We start from the raw sequence: 23527 nt of genomic DNA, 5'->3' as shown, positions 1-23527 counted from the left end.
TCAGAAGGCGCAGCAGGACCAATCAGAGTACTACCAGAGTCAGATACTCACGCCGTAGGCAGAAAATATAACTGACACCGCCTGCAGGATGCAGTGGAGCTAAATAGCAAACCTGAACCCAGAATGAGGCAGAGCAAAATTAACTCTTGACATGATCAGCCTGGGGAATGGGAGACAGGACTCAAAACCCGGACTGGATCATGACAGCATCCAGCTAGAAAAGCTCATACCTTGAAGACTATGATCTTGGTAACCAACAAAAAAAGCCTAGACACAACCAGACCTTGAAGATTATGATCTGAGTATTTAACCAGGTAAGTCCATACCTTGAGGACTGTGATATCGTCAACCAACCTGGAAAGTCTAGAACTTGAAGGGCATCATCTGGGCATCTAACCAGAAAAGTCCATACCTTCAGAGAATAAGCTGGATAATACAAAATGAAGAGACTCCAGCTCCACAAACTGTGATTCTTTATTCACATAAGCAATTCTGAGGACATACAGTCAGCGATACAAGGGAAGCAGGGTAATTGAACAATTGATGTTTGCTAATATGTTGATTGCCAATTGTATCATTCCATGTAGTTGTTAACCTGCAAACATTGAAGACCAAACTATGTAGATTGATTGAATACTCGAAGAATGATAGATGACCTCATCCCATGTTCCCCCTGACCTGTGGATGATGGCATGATTTGCAGTTCTGAACTATAAAAGGAGTATCTGCCTCTGTTCCCAGAGAGATTTGGAGAATCCAGGATGGGACAATGAGGTCACTTGGCCACATACCTCTAATCCCGGTGAGCCATTGGAAGGGTGAGACTCTGTCTTTTGCACCATCTTGTGTATTTGCTGGGACTGTTCTATATGTTATTGCCTGTTGGTGGATCAATAAATTATTGCCACACTGTTTTATCCTCACCCTATTTTTATAGAAGAGTAATTTTGAACTTTATAAAATCTTTAGCCTTTGCTTTTGGTGAATGCCACATGCTCACATTTTTGGGTACACCAAATATAAAGAGTTTCATGGTAAGTTTAACCTGCAATATCTACAATTTACAGTAAACATCAGTGAGACATCAAAGAATAGACTTGAAGGTCAGAGACATGGAAAGGTCATTCTCCAGCTGGAAAAGTCATATCTATTAAAAGAGTGGAAGACCTAGAGAAGAGGAAGGTGGCTTGAAGCATGATTCTTTACAGCATACTATACAGCTTTATGGGGAAGGCTCATCATCTGTATAGTGTAGCAATTTATGAAATATAACAATGTGGATCCAAAATAAGGTGAATACTGATTACTACTGACATTACGTCAGAATTATACCTAATGATCATAGAGTAAATGCAATTAAAAAGAATTAAGATGTAACCCTTAGCCAGACCAGTCCAAGGGACATGACCATAGTGTAATCCTACTCTAGTCTATATATAGACTACTCTCATCATAACGAGACCAATGGACAGTGAAGGCCATAATGCAATGTTATCATACACCATATAATTCTTCAGTTTTTGTTCTGTGCATTGTATTACTCAGAATAAAAGTTCATGATTGGATGATGATACCACGAGAAGTATTTTTTGATATGCGTCAGCAGGACATTCTCAAATTCAAGGGTATTTTGTAATGATAATTTCTAGATTTTGTTCCATCCTTTCTATTCAGATTCCTTCCGGTCTGTCACACTGTTATGCAATGTCACTTCGCACACATTCTTTCCCTGTCATTGTTCTGTCTACCACAACACAAGCATCGACCTGGTTATGTAACGCTGCTTATTCTCCGTAGGCGGTAGGTTAGAATTGGTAGCTGATAGCATTGGCTTGAATTCCCTGTTACTACTCATTGTTATATTTGAAGCAGGATTATGTAGTGTAGAGGGGTCCATATGGCCAATATAGATAGGTGGACTAGTTGTGGTCTAATCTCCTCTGCTACCTCTAAGACCCGAATCAGGACATCTGTATAAAGAAACTATCAATATGTGATAGTGATCAATATTGGAGTTTGCATCGATCCAAAATTTATGGGAGAAATATTTTCGGCACTGTAACAAAGGGATGAACATTACGAATTCACTCACATCACCATAAGGCCATGCTGACCCCTCCAACTTAATATCGGCTGATGCTATCCACGTCGTGTTTCATCTCTATTGGAAGGTAATATTACAACAGGAAACATGACGACAATATCTACCTCCTGGGATCTCCAGGAAGCGAAGATATCCTGTAAGTCCTATAAGTTGGGGATCTCATAATCTTCTAAAAGACCTAGAATATTCCACAACCAACCCCCATATGAGCACTCCAGAGGGAGGTATGTGGGCATAACCTTAATCTAATAAAAATGAGAGTTTGGGTGTCTGTCATGGTTCATTCTGGAAGACATAGTCAGCTGTGAGAGTATTCCATTTTCCTAATCGGAGCGCTTCACATCATAAAGATAAGAGCCATTCCCACAACATCAGGTTTAGTATATCTCTTTTGTTTCGTTCCCATTTTGTACCATCTTTGTATAATTTTTTATAAACACTGCCTACCTTTCCAGATTCAATATATAAAATTTAATAGCTCTGTTCCTTTTGCTCTGTAAACTGCACCACTGAAGCCATATGCTACCTGTAACGGGTGTCAAATTGGCCTGTATAAACGATTGGTGGTCACAGCTAGTAGTTCATTTTGTTATGGCAGAGTTGGCAGTGACCGTACCGGGGTATATATGCATTCCATGCTTTGGAATCGGAGGTGTATATATCATAAGCTCACTGTGAGTTTTCGAAGAACTTGACTAGTAGTCGAAGCAGGCGCATCCTTGTCTATCACTCATCAGTCAATTGCGTAATTACCCTGACAATTGGAGGCAGCGGAGTAGTGCTCCCCTGACAAACTAGTAGCAGCAGTGGGATCTGCTCTATCTCCCTGGCGTTACCCATAACACACCCCATTATCAACTGGGGAATAATATGGTTCACTTTTTCATTGGCACTATTATTTTTCGATGAAAGAATAAGAAGCAGGGGTGCTCAATATGTAAAATAGGTGGGATGAGACTGAGGTATAAAGACTCAAAGGAGCTGCTAACCTGGTAAGGTTGTGTAGATTTGAAAGCACAGCACTGCATAGGGCTTGGGAACTGGTCAGACTAGGCTGTTGCTCCACCTGCTGAATCTGACAAAGTAAAAAATGGAACTTTAGGAAAAAACTATTGAAAGACGCAGTGTTTCCGAGCGCTACCCAGTCCTCCCTGTTTTGTACCTGACGAAGGAGTCAGAACAACTCCGAAACGTATTGTTAAGAAAGCCCTATTTTACAATCTTCTGGTTACTTTGCCTCCCTTGGACACTGCAGGGTCTGGAAACACTTTGTCTTTCTATTGTTTTTTACTCTATTATTTTTAAAGACATTTGGTATGTAGCACTATTATTTCATTGGCGCTCTTTGTGTGACACTATTTTTTGGAGGTAATTATGACACAATTGTTTCTAAAGTACAGTATAGAATCAGCATCAAGTATAGTATTCAGGATAGCAACAGAATGAGGCGTTTGTGAGGGTCACATGACCGGGGGGCCCACAGTGTCTGAACAGCCCGGGGCCCGGGCTACCCTTAATCCACCCCTGCTTCCAACAATCTTGAAGGAGTTCCCAGAGCTACTTAGCACTTGTTGGCCCTTTTGCCTTCACTCTGCGGTCCAGCTCACCCCAAACCATCTTGATTGGGTTCAGGTCTGTGACTGTGGAGGCCAGGTCATCTGGTGTAGCACCCCATCACTCTCCTTCTTGGTCAAATAACCCTTACACAGCCTGGAGGTGTGTTTGGGGGTCATTGTCCTGTTGAAAAATAAATGATGGGGTATCGGCGTATTCAAGTGAAATTGCACAACAAATTTTGTGGTTCATTTTGTCTTTTTACACTTGTGAAAATTGGTTCTGAATAAAATGTTTGTAAAAAAAAAAAAAAAAGTTAAATCTTAATTTTTTCCTTCCACATTGCTGAAGTTCCTGTGAAGCACGTAAAGGGTTAATAAACTTCTTGAATATGGTTTTGAGCACCTTGAGGGGTGCAGTTTTTAGAATGGTGTCACTTTTGGGTATTTTCTTGTCATGTACATCCCTAAAAGTCACTTTAAATGTGAGATGGTCCCTAAAAAAAATGGTTTTGTAAATTTTGTTGTAAAAATGAGAAATCGCTGGTCAACTTTTAACCATTAACCGTTAACTTCCAAACAAAAAAAATTGTTTCCAAAATTGTGCTGATGTAAAGTAGACATTTGGGAAATGTTATTTATTAACTATTTTGTGTGACATATCTCTCTGATTTAAGGACATAAAAATTCAAAGTTTGAAAATTGCAAAATTTAAATTTTTTTCGCCATATTTCCATTTTTTTCATAAATAAAAACAAGTAACATCAAAGAAATGTTACCACTAACATGAAGTACAATATGTCACGAAAAAATTATCTCAGAATCAGCAGGGTCTGTTAAAGCGTTCCAGAGCTATAACCTCATAAAGTGACAGTGGTCAGAATTGTAAAACTTAGCCTTGTCATTAAGCTGCAAATTGGATCTGTCACTAAGGGGTTACATTAATAAGATTAAATTTTGTTACCTATATATGCAAATTGCCTCTTCTGAGAAAAAGAGGACTTAACTCTATAGCGCCACTTGTTGGAAGTAGCGATCCTACAAGTCACAATCAACCCTGTAACGAGTCGTGCAATATGACTTAGGATAAAAGCCAAATCAGTATCTCAATTCGCAGACACGATGTTTCAGCTGTTGGCCCTCGTCAGTGCGAAGCATGAGAACTGATTTGGCTAGGTGAGAGGCTCTGGACTGGGGTCTAAGGGGTAACGTTTCTCCTTATGGAGAGTGACATACCAGCTGACTTGTCAAGGTAAGGAGGCTTATTTGCCGTGCAATGCTCCTCTGGGAAATTAAATATGCAAATTGCCTCTTCTGAGAAAAAGAGGACTTAACTCTATAGCGCCACCTGTTGGAAGTAGCGATCCTACAAGTCACAATCAACCCTGTAACGAGTCATGCAATATGACTTAGGATAAAAGCCAAATCAGTATCTCAAGATTTTTTGGGGTCATCGCTGGCATATTTGTAGGTTCTACTATCATCACATAATGAGTTATTTTTTAAATCAAGTTTTTGTTCTATATTTATTTTTTATTTTTAATTTGCTTTTATTTATATCACAATTTTTATTAACCCCTTCATGACCCAGCCTATTTTGACCTTATTGACCTGGCCACTTTTTGCAATTCTGACCAGTGTCCCTTTATGAGGAATTAACTCAGGAACACTTTAACGGATCGTAGCGATTCTTAGATTTTTTTTTCATGACATATTGGGCTTCATGTTAGTGGTAAATTTAGGTCGATAATTTTTGCGTTTATTTGTGAAAAAAAACGGAAATTTGGCGAAAAGTTTGAAAATTTAACAATTTTCAAATTTTGAACTTTTATTCTGTTAAACCAGAGAGTTATGCGACACAAAATAGTTAAAAAATAACAATATACAAAAAATATACAAAATTTACAGAATGAGCAAACAAATGATTCTTTCTTTGAAGTATAACATTGTTTTAAAAAAAAGGCAGTGATCTGTTTTAACCCTTTTCTGCCATCCGACGTACTATTCCGTCCATGTGACCTGGGCCAATGTGACCATGGACGGAATAGTACGTAATTTCTTTAATGTGACACTGCGACCGAAGTCGCGGTGATCACATTAAAATTCCATCTTACTTGTGGGTAGATGGTGTCAGCAACCTGGGGGGTGTCCCCGCCCACCCGCACTCACAATTGTTGTGATTGGTGTGACCGCTCTGTGAAATGTCTGTGACCGCACTGCAGGTCCTCACACTAGTTGAGGATTCCTGCAGTGTGGTCACGCTACAGGATCTCCTGCTGTGCTGGGCCTTGTGGTGCCACAGAAGCCTCTGACACCACAATCTCTGCTGAAAAAAAAGAAAGAAGGACAAGACAGCAGAAAGAAGAGCGACTACAACTGTAAGTGTTTTGATCCCTGATTCCTGCCCAATCTCTCTTCATCCACCCCAATCCTCCATCCCCCCTTCCCTTTCCCCTTCTTTTTACTCCCTCCAGCCCCCTTTGTGCTGCCTCTGTGCACACATTTAGCTGCCGCCGAGCATTGATTGGTGATGCAGTTCACCGATCAACACTTGTGCTCGCTTTTCTTTCTCACCCCCCTTTGCACCACCTCCGTGCGCACATCCAGCTGCTGCCGAACTTTGATAAGTGATGCAGTTCACTCATCAGAGCTCGTGCCTGCTGTTTTACACACTTTTATTTTCGCCACCTCTGGTTTTGAGCACCTTGAGGGGTGCAGTTTTTAGAATGGTGCCACTTTTGGGTAGTTTCTTGTCATGTACACCCCTCAAAGTGACTTTAAATGTGAGGTGGTCCCTAAAAAATGGTTTTGTAAGTTTTGTTGTAAAACTGAGAAATCGCTGGTCAATTTTTAACCCCAGAACTTCCTAACAAAAAAATGTTGATTCCAAAATTGTGTTGATGTAAAGTAGATATGTGGGATATGTTATTTATTAACTATTTTGTGTGACATATTTCTCTGTTTAAGGGCATAAAAATTAAAAGTTTGAAAATTGCAACATTTTCACCAAATTTCCATTTTTTACACAAATAAACGCAACCCCCAAGGGTGGTTTGCATGTTAATGACGGGGCCAATTTTTACAATTCTGAACACTGTCCCTTTATGAGGTTATAACTCTGGAACGCTTGCATGGATCCTGGTGATTCTGACACTGTTTTCACGTGACATTTTGTACTTCATGTTAGTGGTTGCATTTATTTGTGAAAAAAACGGAAATTTGGCGAAAATTTCGCAATTTTCCAAATTTGAATTTTTATGCACTTAAATCACAGAGATATGTCAAACAAAATACTTAATAAGTAACATTTCCCACATGTCTACTTTACATCAGCACAATTTTGGAACCAACATTTTTTTTGTTAGGGAGTTATAAGGGTTAAAATTTGACCAGAAATTTCTCATTTTTGCAACACCATTATTTTTTAGGGACCACATCCTATTTAAGTCACTTTGAGGGGTCTATATGATAGAAAATACCCAAGTGTGACACCATTCTAAAACCTGCACCCCTCAAGGTGCTCAAAACCACATTCAAAAAGTTTATTAACCGTTCAGGTATTTCACAGAAAATTTTGTAATGCTTAAAAAATTTTTTTACTTTTTTTCACAAAATTTTTTATTCAGATCCAATTTGTTTCATTTTACCAAGGGTAACAGGAGAAATTGGACCCTAAAAGAAGTTGTACAATTTGTCCTTAGAATGCTGATACCCCATATGTGGGAGGGAACCACTGTTTGGGTTCATGGCAGAGCTCGGAATTGAAGGAGCGCCGTTTGACTTTCCAATTCAAAACTGGAATTGAGATAGGATGCCATGTCGAATTTGCAGAGCCCCTAATGTGCCTAAACATTGGAAACCCCCTACAAGTGACACCATTTTGGAAAGTAGACCCCCTAAGGAACTTCTCTAGATGTGTGGTGAGCACTTTGACCCACCAACTGCTTCACAGAAGTTTATAATGTAGAGCCGTAAAAATAAAAATCATATTTTTTCACAAAAATGATCTTTTCGCCCCAATTTTTTTATTTTCCCAAGGGTAACAGAAGAAATTGGACCCTAAAAGTTGTTGTGCAATTTGTCCTGAGTACGCTAATACCCCATATGTGGGGGTAAACCACTGCTTGGGCACATGGCAGAGCTCGGAAGGGAAGGAGCGCCTTTTGACTTTTCAATGCAAAATTGACTGGAATTGAGATAGGATGCCATGTCGCGTTTGGAGAGCCCCTGATGTGCCTATACAGTGGAAACCGCCCACAAGTGACACCATTTTGGAAAGTAGACCCCCTAAGGAACTTATCTAGATGTGTTGTGAGAACTTTTAACCCCCAAGTGTTTCACTACAGTTTATAACGCAGAGCCGTGAAAATAAAAAATCTTTTTTTCCACAAAAATGATATTTTAGCCCCTAGTATTGTGTTTTCCCAAGGGTAACAGAAGAAATTGGACCCCAAAAGTTGTTGTCCAATTTGTCCTGAGTACGCTGATACCCCATATGTGGGGGGGAACCACCTTTTGGGCGCATGACAGAGCTCGGAAGGGAAGGAGCGCCGTTTGGAATGCAGACTTAGATGGAATGGTCTTCGGGCGTCACGTTGCGTTTGCAGAGCCCCTGATGTACCTAAAAAGTAGAAACCCCCCACAAGTGACCCCATATTGAAACTAGACCCCCCAAGGAACTTATCTAGATGTGTCGTGAGAACTTTGAACCCCCAAGTGTTTCACTACAGTTTATAACGCAGAGCCGTGAAAAAAAAATATCTTTTTTTCCCACAAAAAAGTTTTTAGCCCCTCAATTGTTATTTTCCCAAGGGTAACAAGAGAAATTGGACCCCAAAAAGTTGTGCAATTTGTCCTATGTACGCTGATACCCCATATAACAGGTAAACCCCTGTTTGGGCGTATGGGAGAGCTCGGAAGGGAAGGAGCACTGGTTTACTTTTTCAACACAGAATTGGCTGCAATTGAGATCAGACGCCATGTCGTGTTTGGAGAGCCCAATTTGACATAACCCGGGCCTTTTAGGCCCTTGTGCAAATCATATGGAGGAACTCAAATTAATATACTTGTACAAGTTTATTTCAAAATTGCAAAGTAAGATATGAAAAATGCATAACATTGCAATTATAATTGTTTGCAAAAAGTAAGCTACCGGGCTTTTGGGTTACGCATTCTAAACTGTGCGCGAGTCTGCGCTTATCCTGTGGGTAACTCCAAAGTTCCCAGCAGGAGGAGGGCGCAGGAGGAGGGTGCAAGAGGACACCGGGGATGTGTTTTTGGACCGGATTAATGCTCTCTAAAATATTTATACAACATGATTTTACAATAATTTAAAAACAAAGGAAATTATTTAATTATAAGTGTTAGATTTACTACTAATTTTTGGCTATTTTAATGCCTGCAACCTAGCTCTGTGCAAATGGTGAACAAAGAACTTTGCTAATTATGGGTTCATGCTGACTCGCAGTGAATAAAGGGAACTGTTTACTATATTTTTGGAACACTTGTATATAATTCTCAGAATGGCATGTTTATATAGAATCTACCAGAGAAAAACATCCCGTGACATTCGTGATAATCTTCCATAACTGAGTTTCTTGGATGAATAACAATTATTTCGGCCCCCAAAAAAAGAGCTGTGTGACAATAAATGGGAGAATGGACATAGCCAGTAGTGTAGCTATCGGGGGAAGTAAGGGATGCAGTCGCCCCATGGTCTGATGGTCCCACCCCGAGCTACGCTACTTTTAACTGTATCGAATTGCTGATGAAGATTGTTGTTTGCTGTTTTGGGGTGTATACTTTCTCCATTATTCTATGCTGATTTGGTTTGTATCTTCCTATCCTTCCGTTAATTCCTCTCTACCTCCGGTGAGTGTTTTTGTAAGTTGCTTTTTGTTATCCCTGTTTGTCTTACGTGTATATGCACTAACATATGCATCCCAGTCCTCCTGCGGGAGGGAGACGGGACAGCTTATGACATCAACAGGAGCATAGTAGAGTCGGAGACTCAGGCCTCTCTACCTTTAAGAGTACCCCTGGGAAAGGGATAGTTGGGGTTCCAGGGAGAGTTTGAGGCCCCTTCTTCCTTACCGAAGACGGTCACAGCGTGGCAACATTATACTGCATGGAGGCCTATGGGGAGTACATTATACTACATGGAGGCCTATTGGAAGTGCCTTATTCTATATAGAGGCCCAAGGGGAGTGCATTATGCTCTATGGAGGCCTATGGGGAGTGCATTATGCCATATAGAGGCTTTTGGTGAGTGAATTATACTATATGGAGGTCTATGGAGACTGCATTATACTGTGTGGAATCCTATGGGGAGTGCATTTTACTATATGGAGGACTATGGGGAGTGCATTGTACTATATGGAGGACTATGGGGAGAGCATTATACTGTATGGAGGACTATGGGAAGTGTATTATACTGTATGTAGGACTATGGGGAGTGCATTGTACTATATGCAGGACTATGGGGAGTGCATTATACTGTATGGAGGACTATGGAAAGTGTATTATACTGTATGTAGGACTATGGGGTGTGCATTATACTATATAGAGGCCTACGGGGAGTGCAATATACTGTATGCAGGCTTATGAGGAGTGCATTATACTGCATGGAGGCCTAAGGGGAGTGTATTGTACTTTATGGAGGCCTATGGGGAGAGTATTATACTACATTGAGGCCTATGGCAAGAGAATTATACTGTATGGAGGCTTATGGAGAGTGCATTATACTGTATGAAGGCATAAGGGGAGTGCGTTATACTATATAGAGGCCTATGGAGAGTGCATTATACTATATGGAGGCTTATGAGGAGTGCATTATACTGTATGGAGTCCTATGATGAGTGAATTATACTGTATGGAGGCCTATGGGGAGTGCATTATACTGTATGGAGGCTTATGGGGAGTGCATTATACCATATGGAGGCATATGGGGAGTGCATTATACCATATAGGGGCATATAGGGAGCTCTACATTATGCTATATGGAGGATTATGGGGTGCATGATACTATATGGAGGCTATTTAAGGGGCCATCATACACCTGTATAGAGTCAAGACTCGGGACATTATTAACCCCTTTACCACCTTGGAAATATAGGTATGTCCAAAGGTGGGCTTCCCCTGTTTGCTGCGGGCTCCGGTGATGAGCCCGCAACTTTTCAGGCACATGTCAGCTGATTTGAATAGCTGACATGTGCCCCTAACAGCCGCGGTTGGAAATTAGACAAAAAAAACCCTAAAACACATATTTGGCAAAGTTGCACTCAGAATTGCATGATCTATCAATATATAAAAAGTATTAATTTGATCGGTAAACGGCGTAAAGAGAAAAAAAATAAAAAAATCACAGGTCATTGCTCGCAAGGCATTACTGGGAACGGGAGTTGCCGGCAGCATCGCGAGCATCGGGAAGGCCGTGAGAAGGCTGCGGGGGATGCTGGAAGGTAAGAATATCATAATTTTTTATTTTTTTAATTATTTTTAACCTGGGTTGTGTTGTGTATGCATTTTCACAGCGGAAAAACGCGGCAAAGACGCATACACAACGTGTGCACATGGCCTCGACGGATCCGTAAAAAAAAAACAAACCCAGTGCACCCGTTTTTTACAATCTGCACAGGATCCGTCTTTTCAACATTTTGACGGATTGTGACTGATTGTACAAAACGGAAGTGTGAAAGAGGCCTAAGATTTCTCCTTGTGGAAAGTGACATACCAGCTCTGGCTTGTCAAGGTAAGGAGGCTTATTCGCCGTGCAATGCTCCTCTTGGAAATTTAATATGCAAATTGCCTCTTCAGAGAAAAAGTGGACTTGAACTCTATAGCGCCACCTATTGGAAGAGAAGTCAGATGTGTCTTTGTTGTATTCTCTGCAGCTGAGTCCTGGCTGGAAGAAGTTGTCGTGACGGTCTGGGCCAGATGGAAAAGTGAATGATTCCATTAGAAAGAACGTCAGCTGTAAGTCACTATTCATGACTCTGCAGTAATCACCAAAATGTTCTGCAGGACTGGTATCTACCACTACATGGTCACTATATGGCGATAATATCAGTGTTGGTCATTTTATAGAGATTTTTATTAGTACCAGCGCGGTCATCTGCTGAGGTTCTCCTACACTCACTATTAGGTGGCGCCGACGTAGTTGGAATCAGGGTTACCTGGTTAGGGGCCCACTCAAAAGTTTCACCCCCACTGAACCAAAACCTTAGCTACGCCACTGGACACAGCATCATTAGTGTAATCCACATTAGTTTCAATTATGGCTCCCCCTGCCCTCCCCCGAACCTTTTTTGGAAGAATTGTTACTGATTCTGCAGGCATCTGTAGTCCAATGTTAGACAATGTTAGCCATAATTCTGCTCACTGTCATTATGAGACAGCAACATCAGGTGAAACTTGAAGTATTGAACGAGAAACACTGAGAAAATCTGACAAACAAGTCAGGTTCCCCTATAATAATGGCAAGTGTCTGTTGCTTAGCAACTGGGAGCCACGATTCTATCATTATGTATGTTCCTACATGACGGTGCACACAGCGCATAATTTCCCCGAACATCCATACAATATAAATCCAGGCCAACAGTCTAATGATAATTACTAGGATTACAATAATAATAATAATAATAATAATAATAATAATAATAAGATTGTCTCTCTGTGCTGCATTCTGGGTAACTATAAGAGACTAGCTCTCACCACATTCTCTATATTTTTTGCCCTACTAACCTAGTTTAAAAAAAAAAATCACAAAAACATAAATAACGTATGAGAGATTGCTCCTAAACAGAATTCACATTGAAAGAAAACATTTAGGTAAAAATTAGTTCCCTCCTATTTACCACTTGGCAGCGATCACTGCATATTGATTTACAGTATTATTGAGTTCAGTGAGGGCTATAGCAATTAAATTCCTATGCAGTGAGCTCCCCCTAGTGGTGCCTGTAGACAGGCAGAAGTTTGTAATGTAACCGGATGCTAGTGTAATGGGAACCGCAGCTCTGTACCAGGAAACCACAGCCATGACCCATTTAAAATGCTGGATGGGTCCAGATACTCTTTACTGTCCAGGACGACCTCTTTTAACCGCATCAAAATACTAAAGAATAATCATATAATGTTTACTGGCAGCTAAATAATCACCCGGAATATTAATACCCAGATAAAATGAGATAATGGATATATGATAATGTGTGTAAGGCGCCGTGGAATTAATGGCACTATATGAGAGAGTAAAATAAAGAAATATCAATATTAAGCCTTGACCAACACAGATATTAGTTTTTAATTATTAAGATAGTCTAGACCACAGGAAAGCTATCCCTGACTCCTTGACCACCCTATATAAAAATGTGTGACGCATTACAGCGAGTATAATTAACAGTGTTAGAAGACAGCACAAAATGTGGCCAGCTTTTTCAGGGACACGAAAGCACATGAAAAGTCACCTGCAAAATTGGTAAAGGGGCTGTCTGCTACTTAACAACTCTAATTCTTCAACTTGGACGAGATGTAAATGCTGCAGCCGATCAGCTTTCACTGATTGGGTGCAGCGGTTATGTGATGCTGTTGCCAGATGTTGATGCCAAGAGACGTTTGAGGGACAAAAACAGAGTATGGAAGTGCAGTGCTGGACCGGAATGTTAGTCTCAATATTTTTTTCATCATCCTGAGGCCGTTCAAAATGGGGGTGTTAATTAATGGACAACCCCTTTTAGGATTCATTTATGCTGTCTATCGGATATATATGTTACTGAAACCAATATTGCTGCCATTGTGTCTCCGAGAGATGGTGTTACAGAGACCAGAACAGCAAATCTGTTCAGCATAAAAGGTTAATTTTTTTGTGTTTTTGTTTTTCCCAGTCATTTAGGCTATGTTCCCATTATGAGCTTTTGGTGAGTTGCTAATGCTGCAGATTTTCTGCACCATTTCTGCACCTATTAAGTAACTTAGGTTAACTGCATTTTTTCATTGCATTTTTAGTGCGTTTTCTAACTTGTGTTTTTATGTTGTTTTTGAAGTTGCGTTTTTTAGTCTCATTTGGTGTGTCATGTTTTAAAAAAAATATGTGACAAAGATAGCACCAGTATAAATGGGGGGATGCCATACCAACATACTACTCTATCATGTAAGCGTCTCCATATGTGTTAGGCTAGATTCACACTTGCGTATGGCGGGGCTGCGGAGGGCTGTGTACTTCCTTTGTTAAGCCCCACCCACTGTTGCACCTCTTCCTTCAGCTCCGCCTACGTCGGCATGCATCCTGCGTATCTATCTTTACCATTGGGGATGCATCCGCATGAGTCGTTTTGACGCTACACCGACCGCAACAAAATGCAACATGTTGCGTTCAACGCAGTTCGGCGCAGCGTCAAAACGACACATGCGGATGCATCCGCATACATCCGCATGGCCTGCGTATCCAATGTTAAAGATAGGTACGCAGGACGCATGCCGATGTAGGCGGAGCTGTATAAAAGAGGTTGCGGCAGTGGGCGGGGCTTAACAGAGGAAGTACGCAGCCCTCTGCAGCTCTGCCCTACGCAAGTGTGAAACTAACCTAAATCTGCCATATAGATAGTGCAAATTTGGAAATCTATATCCTTTTACTTGTACCTGCACCATTGGCTTTACTCTATATAGGCCACTACATGAACGTTATTTTGTGCTATTGCATATGGTTCTTTGTCCCTGCTTTGTTGCAGTTCATCTTGTTTCCATAATATTACATTTGTTTTTATTTAATATCTTATTTATAATGAACTAATAAACATTAATGGTTTTACTGGCAATTTATACTGGTGCTATCTTTGTTACATATTTGATTTTCAGTTGTTTGCTATTATACGGTAATTGTAATAGGGTCCTTTTTGTAGTTATTATGTTTTAAATAAAGCTGCTTTGTTTTTGATACTTCCTGGTATTTTTCTTCGACAAAACTTTATTGATATATTCATTTGCAGATTAAATGTGTTTTTGATGCTATTCCCGCTGGCTGCAGATACACACTAAGGCCTCTTTCAGAGGTCAATGTATCCGGCATGTGTGGTGATAGTTTTCACACGTACAGGAGACACTTACACACGTAGACCCATTCAAGTGAATGAGTCTGTGCACATGTCAGTGTGTTTCCATGGACCATGTGACCGTGGGCAAAACACGCAGACATGTCCATTTTTTAACGGCAGCACGGGCCACAAAACGTCCCGAACACGTGCACATGGATGACACTCAGGGATGTCATCAGTGTGACATGTACCGTCGCCTGAGAAGCAGCGGTACAGTTAGCGCTGTTCCCTGACGCCAGGTGCTGAAGACGACTCTAGTCATTCTCCACTGCTCTGTCGGCAATCAGGGCAAGCTGGGGAGAATGATGAGAGTTATATTCAAGTGATAACAATGAGAGCAGGCGGCGTCTGATGTGACTATTACTCCCATCATCCTACACCTGCTGGCGCTAATAACAGTGACAACAGGAGTGGCTGATGGGAGTATTCCTCACCCGCCACCTGCGCTATAAATAAATAAACGAAAAAGCAGGCGTGGGTTCAGCTGTATTTTTGATAACCAGCCAGGCAACCCTCACCAGTCAGCATTAGCAAGGCTGGTTATCAAGAATAGTGGGGTTCCCAAGTTGTTGATTTTTTAATTATTTAAATAATTAAATACAAAGGTGACATCAAACCCACAAATATGAACCCCACTTGCCACCGATACAGGGCAAGTGGGAAAAGCCGGGCAAAGTGCCAGAATTGGCGCATCTAATAGATGTGCCTTTTTTGGGGCGGCTATGGGCTGCTATTTTTAGGCTAGGAGGGGTCATTATATCCATGGCCCCTTACCAGCCTGAGAGTACCATCCCACAGCTTTAGCTTGGCTGGATTTAAAAAATGGGGGGAGACCTCATGCCGTTTTTTTAAATTACTTATTTAAATAATTTAAAAAAAAAACAGTCTTGGGACCCCTCTATTCTTGATAACCAGCCTTGCTAATGCTGATAGCCGATGGTTGCAGCCCACTGCTGTCAGTTTTGCCTTGCTGGTTATTAAAAATACAAGGGAATCCATGCCTTTGTTTCATTTATTTATTTATAGCACAGGCGGTGGATGATGAATACTCCCATCAGCCGTTACCTTGTGTCATTTTTGTTAGCGGCAGCAGGTGTAGGCTGATGGGAGTAATAATCCCATTAGGTGCCGCATGCTTTCATTGTTATTAGTTAAATACAACTCTCATCATTCTCCTCTGCTTGCGCTGATCACCGGCAGAGCAGGGGAGAATGATGCGAGCGGTCTTTAGCATCCGACGCCAAGGAAAACAGTGCTAACTCTACGGCTGCTTCTTAGGCGCTGGTGCGCGTGGTACTGATGAGGCATACAGGTGAGACACTGTTGCCACATGTGTGCCATAGGTATTACACAAACGGACATCTCCAGTACCGGTTTTTCACGTACCAGGAATATAAGGAAGTGTGAAACCGGCCTAAAACTGCATGTGTAGTTTTTTTAACCTGCTGATTTTGTGCTTCTAATGCAAGTCTATGGGGAAAATCTGCACAGAAAACTCAGCGTATCTGCAAGGGAAATTATAACGTATGGAGTTGCCTTGAGGAAAAAAGGAAAGGAACTAGCGTTTTCTGAGCGTAGTAAAGTGAAAGAATAAAAACCAAATTTAGATAATATTGTCATCCAGCGAAGTTGTGCCTCCAGCAAAACTTCAGAAAAACACTAGCGTAAAATCTAATAGGTGTAGCCAAACTGTGCATACTGGGGAAAGTTACTCCACAGGGAAATCCAACAGAGCTTCAGAAGGTAACAGGCGCTCCCATGGGGATGAGGGAGGGATAATACAGTGGCATGTAAAAGTTTGAGCACCCATGGTCAAAATTACTGTTATTGTGAACAGTTAAACAAGTTGAAGATGAAATGATCTCTAAAAGGCCTAAAGTTAAAGATGGCACATTTCCTTTGTATCTTGTTCACTATCATTGTTAGGAAAGGCCAGGTGATGCAACATTCAAAGCTTTATAAAAACCCAGCCTACTCTAACCTTGTGACAAAAAACAGCAGCAATGAGAGCTGCTTGTACGATTACTAGAGAGGCAATTGGAACCCCTGCTTGACTGCAAGGACCATCAGAAAGATTTTGCAGATTGTGGAGTTGTGGTACATTGTTCTACTGTTTAGAGACACCTGAACATATATGGCCTTCATGGAAGAGTCATCAGAAGAAAACCTCTCCTAAATCCTCAACATAAAAATCAGCGTCAGAAGGATGCAAAAGCACATCTAAACAAGCCTGGTGCATTTTGTAAACAAGCCCTGTGGACTGATGAGGTTAAAATAGAACTCCCTGGGCACAATGGTCAAATTTATGTGTTGAGAAAAAAAGGCAGGAAAAGAATCAACCAATAACCATGGGGGCGGATCAATCATGCTTTGGGGTTGTGTTGCAGCCAAATGGCATGGGGAAGATTTCACAGGTAGAGGGAAGAATGCATTCAATGAAATTTCAACAAATTCTTGATCCAAACATAACAGTTTATGTACCAAGGACAACATATGCAAGGAGTTTGTATGTTCTCCCCGTGTTTGCGTGGGTTTCCTCAGGGTACTCCGGTTTTCTCCCACATTCCAAAGACATACTGATAGGGAATTTAGATTGTGAGCCCCATCAGGGAAAGTGATGATAATGTGTGCAAAAAAATGTAAAATGCTGCGGAATATGTTGGCGCTATATAAATAAAGAAATGATTATAAAGAGATTATTTAAAAAGGTGTTGAAAAGAGGATAGCTTTTACAAGTGGATAAATGTCAAAACTCTGTTGTCAGGTGATCCTAAACTAGGGGCTCCTTACCTATCCCTAACGCTAGGGGGCGCCCTAGCTCACCCTGTTCCTCAGATTACTTCTGATGGTGAAGATGCCGGGGCCACATACCTTACTCTACCGCATGAATCCGCCCTCAGTCTGTACCCTTCCCTCACCCAGGGAAGAGGAGAGTAGTAGTGTGTCGTAATAGACAAACCAGACTAACAAGTAATACGAACAGGGATTACGAAAAATACCAATCATACAAATATACTCACACAAACAAGAGAGGAATGCACCAGGGAGTGGAGGATGTGGTTAAACTAAAGTGGGAGAAGAAGGGTAATAATCACACACTCAAAACCTAGCAACAGTCACAGATAAATTCACCAAACGCATTCTCGAATAATAACCACCAACAACCTCCAGTCATGCAGCAAAAGCTACTCTGACAATGAGTGCTAGCCAGGGCCCAGATTATTTAGGAGATGGGAGTGGCTAACAGTGAACAGCTGAGCCTTAATGCAAGAAAGCTTCCAGGAGCTCTCAACTGAGCAGATTAACCCCTGCACAGCTAAAAGAAACCTGCACTATTTAATATGAAGATGAAATGCTTCTAATCAGTGCAGGAATCAAGATTTAGCCAGTGGTATAATTCAATGTACAAATTTTTATATTCCGCGTTTTGGACTAAAACATAACTTTTAATACATAGAATTATTTTAAAAAATTCTTACCAAAATTATTCACCACATATATAGAAAAAAGGTGCCAAGTGCATAAAACATACAACACTAAAAACACGTGGAGTGCATATAATATTGGGGCATTAGTCCCACTCACACCCTATATGCAGAAAAAGGGCTGATCTTTTAGCTTGTTCTTATATGGCATATATTTTGTACCGGTACTGTATTTGTGCGATCAGCTTTTTATAGGCAATCATTAGCCCGACTGTATTCCATACACACAACCCTGATATACATGGTACTAATAGTTAAATATATGGACCATATGCTAACTCCATGTTATCAAGGCCATCTGTTTACCACATATGAATGGTTCATCCTCAAGTCCATTCCAATATGACGTGTACTATACACAGGTTCTTTATTAATATGACCAGCTTTTAGTGGACACTAAGCCACCAAAAAATCCTTCTTATATCCTCCACATAAACACAGCAGCTTAAAATTTATTTTTACAGCTTAGATCCTATATCTATGTTATCAGGACCATCCATTTGCCACATGTGAGATGTTCTCCCATACCTGAGTGTCCCTTAGGGCTCCTTTCCACTTGCGAGAAATACGCCCGTGTCTCGCATGTGAAAACCAAGCTCTGGCGCCGCCACTTGGGAGCGGAGCGTGCAGCTCCATGTGTTGCTATGCGGCCGCATGCTCCGCTCTGGAGTGCCGGCACCACAGCTTGGTTTTCACATGCGAGACACGGACGTATTTCTCGCAAGTGGAAAGGAGCCCTAAGGATCAATATACCATAAATCAAGGGGTCATCAAATGTCGGCAATATTCAATCCCAGGTGGAGCTCCTGTTGTTGGGAACAGGGGGAGAAAGTATCCACCACGGTGTTTGAAGTAAAGGATGTTTATAAGAATGACATCGATGGGTGAGATCTTTCTAAATTTGCCATTCATACTAAATATATATGTTATTACAATCCCCTCCATGTGGTGAAGGAGAGTGGTATTAAGCTCTCAGAAGGTATGAGCAAGATTGGGTATATGAATATATTGCTCCACCTGGGATTGAATATTGCCGACATTTGATGACCACTTGATTTATGGTACATTGATCCTAAGGGACACTCAGGTATGTTTTTTAGTGTTGTATATCTTATGCACTTGGCACCTTTTTTCTATATGTGTAGTGAATAATTTTGGTAAGAATTTTTTTAAATAATTCTATGTATTAAAAGTTATGTTTTAGTCCAAAACGCGGAATATAATAATCAGTGCAGGAGTAGGAGAAATTAGACGCTGCAGTCTTCTGGCTCTCCTCTGTCGTGGTAAACCTGAACAGTACCCCCTTCTATGAGGGACCTCCGGGAACTCAGAACCGGGATTATTAGGTTGTGCCATGTGAAAAGACCGGATGAACCTGGCAGCATGGACGTCAGATGCTTGTATCCACATCCTATCTTCAGGCCCATATCCCTTCCAGTGTACCAGATACTGAAGCGACCAACAAATTAAGTGATAATCAACTATCTTAGCTATCTGAAATTCCAAATTTCCATCCACAATGACTGGAGATGGCGGTAGCGGTGATGGAACTGAGCACACAACATATTTTTTGAGTAGAGATCGATGAAACACATTATCCATCCTAAAAGTGGGCGGCAAAGCAAGGCAGAATTCTACGGGATTGACCACAGTCACAATTTTATAAGGACTGATGAACATGGGACCCAGGTTCCAAGAGGGAACCTTAACTTAATATTCCTTGAGGACAACCACACCAAGTCACCAACACACAGGCCCGGACCTACAAAACGTCTCAGATCAGCCACAATATTGTATTTGAGCCCCATCCTCCTCAAATTACCAAGAACTACTTGCCACACAGATGTAATTGATGATGAAAAATATTAGGTATACCAGAGGAACGATTCCTATTAAATGAGCTGAGCTGATGATTAAATCCTTATGCCCCGAATGGATCCTCAAACGAGTGCAAACTGCCCACCAAAATTTGGTAATAAACTGCACCTCCCAGTCAGAAACAATATCAGTAGGGATCCCATGTCATTTTACAATCTCTCTGATGAAAATTTGCTCCAAGGTCTTGGCGTGAGGTAAAGTGCAATAAAATGTGACAAGTCGGCAGGGTTATCATTCAACAACTATAAAAACATACATAAAAATATTAGAAAACAACATCCTCATTTTTCTAATATAAAAATATGAAAATGTAGACAAATAATATACACATATAGTTACAATCTGGGAAAAAGCATTATTAAGACAGAAAACAAAAAATAAACGCAACAATGATGAGGCCCAATACACAGAAAGCAATACTTTCTATGCTTCCTGTGGTCTATTGTGCCTCATCAGCTACAGTTATTTTTATTTTTACGCTGAGTAAATAAAGACCAGTGGGCATGAGATTTTCCTAAATTTCATCCACTTTGCTGAAATTGAAATACACTGCGTTTTTTTGTCACAACCCAAAAATGCAGCTTCAAAAAGTTACCAAAAACTCATTGTGGACAAAGCATCAAAAATGCAAAAAAACACATGGAAAAAAACACAATGAAAAAACGCAAGTAACTTAATTTACCCAATAGGCGCAGAAAAATCTGCAACAACAAAAACTCACCAAAAGCTTATCATGGGAACATAGCCTTAGGGCTAAGCAGTAAGTTCTGATGTAAGAAAGATTCTCCAAGAGCCGCAATTCACAAGGGACAATTTACTTTTGCAGAACGAGAACATGGTGTTATTTTCCTCCCGTTATTTTGCGCAGGCCGGTGCAATAATATTCCTGTCAGTACCTATATCTGGATTTTCTGATACATTGCGTCATTTTAGATTCCTCCATCAAAATACCTCAGAAAGGAGTGTGAAATATAGTAACCGACCACAGCCAAGATCTAGTCATTCCCGTTAAAATTCCCAAACTGTACCTTCAGCCTTATGACTACTGCATTGAGTCAAATGGTAGATCTGTAATACATCTCCCCTAAATGTCAGTCTTCACTGAACTAGCATTCTCTTCATGAACTAGGTGGAGAACAAATATAGATACCACCCAGATAAATTTTAAAATGATTTTTAACTGTTCCCTTCCAATCTGTTTCCGACCCACCCCAGTTCTAGTGATGCCTCTCTGCATCTGATCTGGTCTTTGTTGACAGGCTGCAGTTGTGATATTACAACTGTAGTGTATATGAACACTGCAGTCAATCTCGGCTCATCAGATATTGGTTTTCACTTTAATGAGTTCATTGTGGCGGAAGAGTGATCAAGCTACCATACTGTGGCTGAGGGCATTATTTGTCCAGGTAATATAGACAATATATCAGACTGATGGTCTATAATAGGGCTGTTCCTGTTATGGGGCGTTTATAGTGGTACAGTTAGAAAAACTATGAATGTTTTTTTATGAGAACAGAGGGGCACAGCCACAGATTTCCTTTAGGAGGCATTAGTATATGAGTACTCCTCCTCTGATGGACACACCTACGTACATGTTAGTAATTTTATATACAGTAGTTAGTATGGTACAGATTATACTCAGACACTTACTTTGAAAGTTTAATTTCGATTTGCTGTCGTATTTTCTGTCTCTCTTCATCCGTTCTCCGGGGAAAGATGTTCCTGTCCTCCAGCTCTTGTTTGCTGGGACGATTTCTCAGTTTGACTGCCAGCAGCTCCTTCTTGTATCTTCTAGGCAAAGTTCCTAAAAGAGAGGAAAAGGGGATTTACTGCTGAGGTTTACCTATAGTCTCATAAAAAAAAAACTATAGACAACACCTGAAAAAATTAAGATATAATATAATATATTACCAACTCAGTAGAGATGATCAATTCTTTTGAGATTTGACTTCACCGGCAAATCATTTCACCGTGAATCGCAATATTGCAATGTCTCCAAGTGCTTTGAAACATGGCTAATACTTTGAGATGTCCTAGAACTGTATCCAACCCTTTTGAAGCTCTTCGAAGGGGTTGACATACAGTAAACTATTTTTTTAACAATGGATTGATTATAAGTAATAAAAGGAGTAAGACTTCAGTGCTATTGTGATTTCTGAACAAGGTAGACTCCATTTCCGTAGCTGGCAGAGACCTCCAGATCAACCTGTGCTGAATCCGTAGGAAAACCGTTCTGTGCAGAACAATGATTCAAACTGATGATGTTGCTGTCAAAGGTAACATTATCCTGCAATGGTTGAGAACAGTGATGTCATCCTCTCACTATCCTAAAATCACTCTAAATGGGCTGCTGCATTTCCCACTTAGCCTTTTATAGAGGCTATGACAGCTCCTCCTTATTGGTTGCACTATACCTTGTGATGTGATAGCTGCAAGACATTATGAGTAATCCTGCGCAGTTGCGAAGGAAGATATGTGAGCCTTCTGTGGTTGATGCAATCTTCTACAATGTATAAAATATGGGCAGGCATTTATTGGCGATGTGTACAAATTAAATTGCAAATTGTTTGAATTTTCCGTGATCTTCAAATTGTATAAAATTCAACTCAGCACTTCTACATCTTAACATGTGTTTAGAATATAATGTGATCCTGCAGTACTGTGTTACTCCACTACCTCTAGGGAGAAGGATATGCAAGTGCTTCTCACTAAATTAGAATATCATCAAAAAGTTAATTTATTTCAGTTCTTCAATACAAAAAGTGAAACTCATATATTATAGAGTCATTACAAATAGAGTGATCTATTTCAAGTGTTTATTTCTGTTAATGTTGATGATTATGGCTTACAGCCAATGAAAACCAAAAAGTCATTATCTCAGTAAATTAGAATAATTAACAAAAAACACCTGCAAAGGCTTCCTAAGTGTTTAAAGAGGTCCCGTAGTCTGTTTCAGTAGGCTCCACAATCATGGGGAAGACTGCTGACTTGAAAGATGTCCAGAAGGCAGTCATTGACACACTCCACAAGGAGGGTAAGCCTAAAAAGCTGGCTGCTCACAGAGTGCTGTATCCCTGCATACTAATGGAAAGTTGCGAGGAAGGAAAAAGTGTGGTATAAAAAGGTCCACAAGCAACTGGGATAACCGCAGCCGTATAAGGATTGTTAAGAAAAGGCCATTCAAAAATTTGGAGATTCACAAGGAGTGGACTGCTGCTGGACTCATTGCTTTAAGAGCCACCACACACAGATGTATCTAGGACATGGGCTACAAGTGTCGCATTCCTTGTGTCAAGCCACTCATGACCAATAGACAACGCCAGAAGTATCTTACCTGGGCCAAGGAGAAAAAGAACTGGACTGTTGCTCAGTGGTCCCAGGTGTTGTTTTCACATTAAAGTAAATGTTGCATTTCATTTGGAA

The 23527-nt window shown here is 40.6% G+C and overlaps 1 protein-coding gene across 2 annotated transcripts in view; it reads right to left on the bottom strand.

Moving 5' to 3' along the window:
• Nucleotides 1–23527, bottom strand: part of PHACTR3 (phosphatase and actin regulator 3) — a 257076-nt gene that overhangs the window by 125208 nt on the left and 108341 nt on the right. For both annotated transcript variants that reach the window (XM_077252829.1, XM_077252831.1), the window contains exon 8: nt 21755–21908. In XM_077252829.1, the coding sequence (XP_077108944.1) occupies nt 21755–21908 (154 nt within the window). The remainder of the gene's footprint in view (nt 1–21754; nt 21909–23527) is intronic.

The sequence above is a fragment of the Ranitomeya variabilis genome, chromosome 4 (genome assembly GCF_051348905.1).
Source record: "Ranitomeya variabilis isolate aRanVar5 chromosome 4, aRanVar5.hap1, whole genome shotgun sequence".
In the NCBI taxonomy this organism is placed as follows: domain Eukaryota; kingdom Metazoa; phylum Chordata; class Amphibia; order Anura; family Dendrobatidae; genus Ranitomeya; species Ranitomeya variabilis.
Note: the sequence above shows the minus strand (reverse complement) of the source record. Positions and strands in the feature narration are given on the sequence as shown.